The sequence below is a fragment of the Rattus rattus genome, chromosome 5, assembly GCF_011064425.1.
Source record: "Rattus rattus isolate New Zealand chromosome 5, Rrattus_CSIRO_v1, whole genome shotgun sequence".
NCBI lineage: Eukaryota > Metazoa > Chordata > Mammalia > Rodentia > Muridae > Rattus > Rattus rattus.
Window position 1 is genome coordinate 122,639,681 of NC_046158.1, and position 8,730 is coordinate 122,648,410.

Genomic DNA, 8,730 nt, shown 5'->3' on the forward strand with positions numbered 1-8,730 from the left:
AGTTAGTTAAGTTTCTATAAGCACAACTGAAGGCGAACTAGTAAGAGGCCACAGAACCAGTGAGCGGTGGAGAAGGAGGTTCCCCCTTGGCAAAACCCAACCCTCGTACCCGTTGTTGATTGGCGGATTGACTGAAAGCACCGCCTTTCGGCGCGTGCACGGCCGCGCGGTGGGTGTGTTCCAGTGGGTGGGAGCGTTCCAGTGGGTGGGAGCGTGCGCGCTCCCGCCTGAGGACCGGAAAGGGGGCGGGGCAGCGGCGCGAGCTCCCGGAACGTGCGCACCGGGTGCGCGGGTGGGAGGGACTGGTCGGCCGCGGGAACCGGAGCCTGAAGTACAGGTGTCGGAGCCGGGGCTCCCAAAGGAAGGTCGTCACGATGAACACCGTGCTGTCGCGCGCGAATTCCCTGTTCGCCTTCTCGCTGAGTGTGATGGCGGCGCTCACCTTCGGCTGTTTCATCACCACCGCCTTCAAAGACAGGAGCGTCCCGGTGCGGCTGCACGTCTCGCGGATCATGCTGTGAGTGCGGCCGGCCCCTCCCGGGGCTGTGTGCGCGATCCCCGAGGGCTTCATCTCGGCCCCTTCACCGCGTGGACGCGCGTCCCGGTGGCCCTCGGACCCCAACCCTGAGCGGTTAGCTCCCGAGTGGCCTGGGTCAGCGCTCCCCTTCCTTCCTGTTCTGCACGTCCCTCACCCAACCCGGCCAATGAGGGAGCAACACAACAGCACACCCACACCCGCGCTTCCGCCTGGCGCCTCCCGGTCTGCGAGCACGCGTGGGGTCCCCAGCCAGCCCCCAAGCCTCCCGGCCTGGGTTTCCACAGCCCTGCTTGACTGAGGCTGGAAGCGCCTCGGTGGGTGGCTCTGGTGTCGGATCCAGCCAAAGTTGGTTCTCTTTGACAGTCCCTGAACACGTTTGGCTGTTCCTCTTGGACGCACTACTTGCAGCAGCTGCCTTGACGTTAGGATGGGCAAGATGCACAGGGGCGTTTTAAACACCCCAGCCCCTTGTTATTTTTAATGTCATTCTTTAGCCAGCAACCTGCATAAGTCTTTGGAGACATTAAAAATAGAATTTCGAAGTGACGGTTCTTTCCGTACTGCCTGTTTTATTTATAGCATTTCCCTCCATTTTCTGACACTTTTATCTTTCATGCAGTGGTTTTAATTCTTGTCTACTCTGTGTGTATGGTCTTCTATAATCTGCCCTGTTCTTTAGCGTTGGCTTATTTTTTTTTTGTCAAAATCACCAACAAGTGATTACTCTTACTACTGCTGCTCCTTTTGATTTTTCATTTTTTCCCCACATTTTTCTTAGGTACTGTTGGTGATTTAAATAGATGTGGTTTAGATACCGGTCCTGCCATCACTGCCAGTTCTGTGATGGCTGAGGCAAACTTGAAGCATATTGAACGTTGATGTGATCTTAAACAGGTTTCTTGCTCTCCCGGGTGTTAACATTTGTTGTAAGTGAAGAAAGTCACTGGAAGGATTGTTCTATGAATTTAAGATAATTCTGGAAACTACATGTTGGCTCTGACATATGGCATACGGTTATAAATAGGTGCTGTGTTCCAGATTATCTTGTGACCCTTTTGCCGCTTTCATTCACTCATTCTGCCTGCTCCACCTAAAGCGTTTATGTTTTATTTTTTCTTTTATTTTTTCTTTTTTTCTCTTCCCTTGTGTATCCTCGGAGCTTCTCATTAGGCAGATGAAAACAGCTGACTGCCTTCTCTTGTATTGATTTATAATATTGATTTTCACACCAAAGTTTACTCCCAAGTTTACTATTTCTCTGTGAAACTTAGGTTTGACTTCTGCACACAATCAGCCTTTCATGTTTCGAGTTGGGTACGTTTTGAGTGATACGGTGAGGGATCATAAAACTTTTATCTTTACTTCTAGAAAAAATGTAGAAGACTTCACTGGCCCTAGAGAAAGAAGTGACCTTGGATTCATCACATTTGATATAACAGCTGATATCCTTCAAGAAAGCATGGCATTGCTTTTTCTGTACATTTGAAATGAGATGTGAATGTAGGAGTTTGGGGAAAAGGGAGTATGACTGTTGACTCTGCCCCAACCTGCTTTTAGACTCAGTGGACAGAATTAAAGTTTCAGTTTCTTATGTTTATTTTTTTAAATAAATAAGTCAATAATCATAATCATGTTTACAGGAAGGGGGGGATGATGAACTGCACATACACACACACACACACACACACACACACACACTCCCTTTTGGAATGGGCTATATTTTTACTATATATATATATATATATATATATATATATATATCTCCTGTATTTTGTTTTAAATTAGTGACTTGGTACATTCCTGAACTACCTATTCTATTTTGTTTTAATGTTCATGTTGCTATGGATGTTTTAAGAATAAGGTCTGTTTGAAAGTTGTGTGCTGCTTTTCAGTCTTTAGAGTCCTTAATTTGTTTACATCTAGAGAATATATTTGATTGGAATGTTAAGCAATTATTTCTTTATTTATCAGCAGAATATTCAACAAAAAATAATGTAAGTATTTAAATATATTATAATAGTTTCCTTTAAAACATTTCTTATGAAAGGAAGTAATTTTAAAAAAATTACTTGTTGGAAAACCAGTTCTCCCCTACCCTAAGGATTCCACTGATTGTACCCCATACATTGAGTTGTGTCACTGGCCCAAGAATTAAATTTTTATATATTCAGAATATCTGACCTTCATAGCTTAGTTTAAAAAAGAAATCAAGCTAGTAGAAGGCTGTAGTGAGAAAGCATTCGCCCCTGCAGTAGCTATTTAAGCTGTGTATGCCTTGTAGCTCTCTAGCATTAAGGGCCCAGAAATATGTTCACGCTGTTACAGCAGACTATTGCTTAACTGCCTCAGCTTCTCTTAAAGTGCTAATACTATAAAGTATGGAATGGCTTATTTAATATATCAAATTGAGATACATACAAATAAAACATGGCTTCTATGTTGTTGCCAAAAACAACTTTGTTTTTCATCGTTGTAGGTAGGTGTGATGATTTAAATAATTATGTACCCCACACTGATATGTGTTTCCATGCTTGGCCATAGGCAGTAGCACTAGTAGGATGTACTGCCCTGTTCAAGTAGGTGTGGCCTTGTTAGAGGAAGTATGTCACTGTGGAGGTGGGGCTTTAAGGTCTCCATACTCAAGCTCCACAGAAAGTGGAATCCAGTCTCCTGCCTTTGTATTAAGATGTAGAACTCTTAGCTCCTTTGGAACCATGTCTGCCTTCAAGCTGCTGTGTCTTTATACGATGGCTCTAATTAAATGTTTTCCTTTTAAAGTTGGGGATTTAGCTCAGTGGTAGAGCGCTTGCCTAGCTAAGTGCAAGGCCCTGGGTTCGGTCCCCAGCTCCGGAAAAAAAAAAAAAAAAAAGTTGCCTTGGTCATGGTGTTTCTTTACAGCAATGGAAACCCTAACTAAGACAGTAGGTAATTTGTAATTATAGGTGGGTCTATATTTTATATGACCTTTATTAGTATTTAGTAGGCAGCATATTACACAGCTTCATATACTGATTTTTGGTCTATATATTTTATGCTAGATATTTCATTAGACATTGGGCATACTGGGGTGAATGAGCGTTAAAGTCAACAAAACATTTTAAAGACAGCAGAAAAAGCTTCAAAATAAGAGGTTTGACCTCTGCATTTAAAAATCGTCAAAATATTTTAAAAATAGAAAAAGCTCTTTTTCAGAATAACTGCTGTACATAAGCACTATTGAGTGTGTAACCAAAAGTTATGAGTGTCAATATTACTTTTATGATGGGTATACTAAATTGTATTCATAATTCTGCTTTACTCAGTAAAACCAGTAAGCTAACACTAATTTGGAATTAAATTATTGTTTTGGTGAGTAATCTATAGAATTCCTTGTAGTTGTTCAGCCCTTTGCTTACTTAGACTTTGATTTTGAAGTGATAATGTTCTTGAGGACTTGTCTCATTACTTTCAATTGATGCAGGCTCTGAACCAAGTTGTCCTTTGGGACAAGATTGTTTTGAGAGGTGATAATCCAAAGCTGCTTTTGAAAGATATGAAGACAAAGTATTTCTTCTTTGACGATGGAAATGGCCTCAAGTGAGTGATTCCTTGACATTTTTAACATTTCTAAGTAACATTGGTGAGAAACTGATGAAATGTGTTTTTCTTTTAAAGAAAAAAAATACTGTTCTTGCGGTAGTAATAGCTCAGTGCAGAGCATTGTCGTGACATGTCCAGGATCTGGTTCAACTTCCAGGACAGTGAAGAAGGGAAGAGGATAAAATTATTAGTACAACAGTTTGTGAGAAAAGTGTTTGTGTATTTTCAACTCAGCTGAAAGACTGAAAAAAGAGAAAACTTGTCATCTGTCTTGTAATCATTTCTCTAGCAATGCTACATACAGTAGTCACAATAAAAGTCCACAGCTATTATAGTTTCCTTTCTGTTGCTTTGATAAAACAGGAGGGAAAACATCAGCTGGAGAAGAAAACCTTTATATAGGCTTACAGGTTACAGGTTATCATCAGAGGAAGCCAAGGAGAGAACTGAGGCAGATACCTTGGAAAAATGCCACTTATTAGCTTCCTCGGTTGGCTTTTGTATACACCCCGGACTACCTGCCTAGGGATGGCGCCACCCACAGGGGCCTGAGCCCTTCCATGTCAGTCATTAATTATAAATGCTCTGTAAGCTTCCCTACCTGCCAGGCTAATTGGGGTCCTCAGTTGAGGGTTCCTGTTCTGAGATCACTGTATCCTGTGTCATATTTACAGAAAAGTAACCCATACAATAGCTGTTATTGTTGGACGTACAGGGACATAGGGTTCCTCATGTCTGGGAAGGTCGTCACTGTCACATGAAAGTTCTGCTTTCTGAATTCCAGTCAGGAGCTTGCATGAGGAGGCAATGTGATGGATCAAGATCTAGTCTAGTCCTGCTTCTTTAAGTTATCCCCCCCCCGCCGCCCCCCAAATTAGAAGAAGAGGAAATCAGAATGGTTGACGATCAGGATCTCAGGTCACTTTGACATTTTATGGTTTATAAGAAAAGATTTAGGAAAAGAACCAATTTGACCATCTTTGGACTTGCAAATAAAGAATTTGAATTATAATAGATTTTGATCTGCTGCAGTTTGCACTTCTAAATAATGGCAAAATTAGATGTCAGACTGTTGCCTTTTGATTCCTAGCATGAGTCTCATTTTCTCTTCATTGGGATCTATTCATGCAAGTTTTTTTGTTGGTAATTAGCTGCAGCTGTGAGTTTAGGTTGGACATTTAGGCTACCTGTGAATTTAATGTTGATGTCTTTTAGTGCTATCTGTGGATTTCAAATGATACAAGAACATTGTTATGGTTTGTCTATTAGAAACAGCTAGTTATAGATGAAGTGTGTGGCCCCATAACACTTGATGAAATTTTTCTTAAATGACAAGTTCTGCTAACCTTTGCTTTTTACATCTCTTTGTAGGGGAAACAGGAATGTCACTTTGACGCTCTCCTGGAATGTTGTACCAAACGCTGGAATTCTACCTCTTGTGACAGGATCGGGACATATATCTGTCCCATTTCCAGATACATACGAAATCACCAAGAGTTACTAAATTATTATGAATCTGAAACATATTTTTATACATGTTGAATTGCATCTCATCTCTTCCCAGTTTCTTCATTGATCTTTCTTGCTTGTTTGCTTGCTTTCTTTTATTTTGTTTTATTTTGTTTTGATGTAAGAAAGACTCAGATCAGAAGACACAGATGAAGTGAAAGGTTCTAAGGTGCTTAAGCTGAGCTTTGTAAACAGAAAGATAAAAAAAAGCCTACCAGAGAAGGAGTAGTATGGAGAATGAGGGAACTGCATAGGAAGAATTTGTCAGCAGCATAGGTTTAAAACATTTATTTGCGGGCATAAAGGGCTGTTTAGGGGTCATAAGAATTCTGAATTTCATGTTTGGTGTTTATGCCAGATGGTCGTGACTTATGGGCATTCTCTTCTATCTTAGTGTATGCTAGATTACTGGACACTTTCATGTGGTTCCTTTGAAGTCTGGTTTACAAAAGAGCAGAGTGGTAGAATTTTATTCCATTTGTTTTAGAAATCTCCAGCAGGTTTGCTTTCCTTGAGTGAGTAGCAGCTTTCTCCAAATAAGGAGTCAGGACCTCTTTGAATCCTGTAAATTTAGCAGGCTCATTTTAAAGTTTCAGCCCAACCAAATGTGTGTATGTTCAGAATGTTTCTTTGTATATCTCTATACATTTTTACCTTTGCCATAGAAAGTTGAAAATGTTTGCATGGATTACCTCCTGAATTGAATTTGTCCCACTGAACTTGCCTCTGTGATTAACTACAGTTTTCTTAGCTCCATATTTTTATAGTTGAAAGAGTAAGAGAATTTGTCTTGTGCTTTTCCACCTACAGATTTCTTTCATGTGCTTGAATTTTGTAGTCCTAACGAGGTACAGAGTGCTAATATTAGCTCTTTGCAGGTGAAGAAACTGAAACCCAGAAACTTACTGACTTGCACCCAAATTAAAAAGCAAGCAGTGGACTCTTTCTATACCTAAGTTAACACATTGGTCACATTCATATAATTTTATGGTAGTTTGTTACTGTCATTTTCCTTCTGGGAATGAGAGAGTACAAAACTAACATTCTAGCAGCCAACATCTTAGACAGTGATATCTTTGTGTATATTCATTTTTACCCATGTTAAGATAACTATATAGGTTTGTAAAATAATTTAGAGATTAAATACATTATATATGATTGAATATATAATTATATTTGACATGAAATTTATTTTCCTCATTGATAAATGCCCTTAGAATTAGCACCTGCAAATTTGCTACTCTTAAGTGCAAGAGTAGACACTATGTACATTCTTCAGTAACCTAAAAGGGCTGCTTACTAGCATTTGTTCTGTTTACCTCATGTGTTGGGTGACATTCATTTTAACAGCTCTTGTATGTGGTGGTACAGTTCTTACAAATGCATGAGGTTTTCTTACCAGCATAAAGGTCAAAGGCACATTTTGAGATTGGCACTAGCAGGTTCCTTAAACATTTCAGGGTCTCTGTTTCTTTGTCTATAAAATGATTCTTTACTATGATAGGAATCAGTGAAATGTTTTCTATTCAACAGATTGTGAACAGGAAACCACTTTAGTGATCTGAAGTCAGAAAGGTGATGGAGAGATTAACACAGAGTTCATAAGGATCTGAGCTTCTGCTATGTTTTATACCTACAAATGAGCTTTATATATTGACCAGACAGATACTAGATGTGTAAAATCTGCAAATGTCAAAGCTTAGGTCTGGGTGTGTTCTAGCTAAGGAAGCCTTGACAAGCCTAGAGCATCAAAGCCACACCTCAGTTCAGTTAAGAGTTGGCTATACTTTTGTGATGAGTGGATCTGTTAGTTGAGCACGGTCTAACTAGCATTGACATTGTCTGGATTTACAATTTATCTGACAGGTTTGCTAAGGAAAGCCCAGTGTGACAAATGTCCTTTGCTTTTACCAGACTAAGGGAGCTGCTCAAAATATGGCTGCTCCAGCCTGCCACTAGCCCAGTTTTTCGGGAATTTGATTGTGTGCAAGACTTTATCAATTTGTGATGATTCTATAACCTACAAAGTTTGTATGTTTGATAAGCATCTCTAGTCTCAGTGTTATAGAGAAGTCTCATCAGATCTTTACAGAGACTAAGTGCTTCAGAGTCTGAGCCCAGAGGTGATTCTGTGTAAATATGATGTATCTTAGTAGAGAGGTTGCAGTTAGAAATGAACTTGAAAATGTGGCTCTCAGCATATCCCTTTCAGTCTTAACTAAAAGTCTTGACTGTGTGCTTTATGCCATTGCATTTAGTGTCCTTGTGCTGAAAGGAAAATAATGGCTTCAGAAACAGTTGAGAATATAATAGGAAAACTAGTTGGTTCAAATTTCTTTTCCAGTAATTGTTTTACAGTTCTTCAGTGGTCTAGCTAGCCAAGAATTCCTGCGAAGAATTAGACTTTAAGGATCTAAAGCTCTGAATTGGGGCTGGTACAGGGGCTGATAACGGAGAGTCTGCCTTCTGATACTTTGACCTCATAGCTATGACCTTTGATTGTAAGCAAACATCTATTTCAAAAGCTTCTCTTGCTTTCGGTAAGAAGCCTGTGTACCTGTGAGACTGCCAGTGGTTCAAAGTTGTATGTTTGAAAAAGTTTTATTTCATAGTTTTTATGAAATTTGGGAAGTTGTTTACTTAAACAAATGTACAAGAAAATAATTCATAAAAAGCTGAATATATATGTGCAAATTTTCTTAACTATAATAAATATTCAACATTTTTCTAATAAAGATGATTTTTTTTCTGAGTAAAAATGTGCATTTTAAAGACTTCCAGATTTATGTGTTTTTGAAACTGCTAAACTAGCAGCAGTGCACTTGAGGTTTGAGAAGGGAGTGTGTAGTACAGTGGGGTTTTGGGGGTTCCTTCATTCTAATCAGGGTGTTCCCAGAGGCTGAGTGCTCCTGCTCCCAACCTTGGCTGGACGTCCTTGGAGGGCAGGCTGTCAGATTTGTGTTTGTGTCTTGTCCAGTACAGCACAGTGTCTGGCAATTGATAGGCAGGTGACCTGTAAGTGATGATGAAGTGCTTGTGTCTAATGCAACCCCCAGATAAGCTAGACTTTGTACAGTCTCCCCTTTGTAAACACTGCTTTCTCT

General features: G+C 40.0%; 1 protein-coding gene across 1 annotated transcript; it reads left to right on the forward strand.

Annotated features, from left to right (window-relative positions):
* Nucleotides 1–246: 246 nt before the first annotated feature.
* Nucleotides 247–8,400, forward strand: Spcs3 (signal peptidase complex subunit 3). Its single transcript, XM_032904318.1, has 5 exons — nt 247–517; nt 1,907–1,980; nt 2,456–2,532; nt 3,999–4,114; nt 5,489–8,400. The coding sequence occupies exons 1-5, from the start codon at nt 375–377 to the stop codon at nt 5,619–5,621; spliced, it is 543 nt and encodes a 180-aa protein (XP_032760209.1). The 5' UTR covers nt 247–374; the 3' UTR covers nt 5,622–8,400.
* The last annotated feature ends 330 nt before the right edge of the window (nt 8,401–8,730 follow it).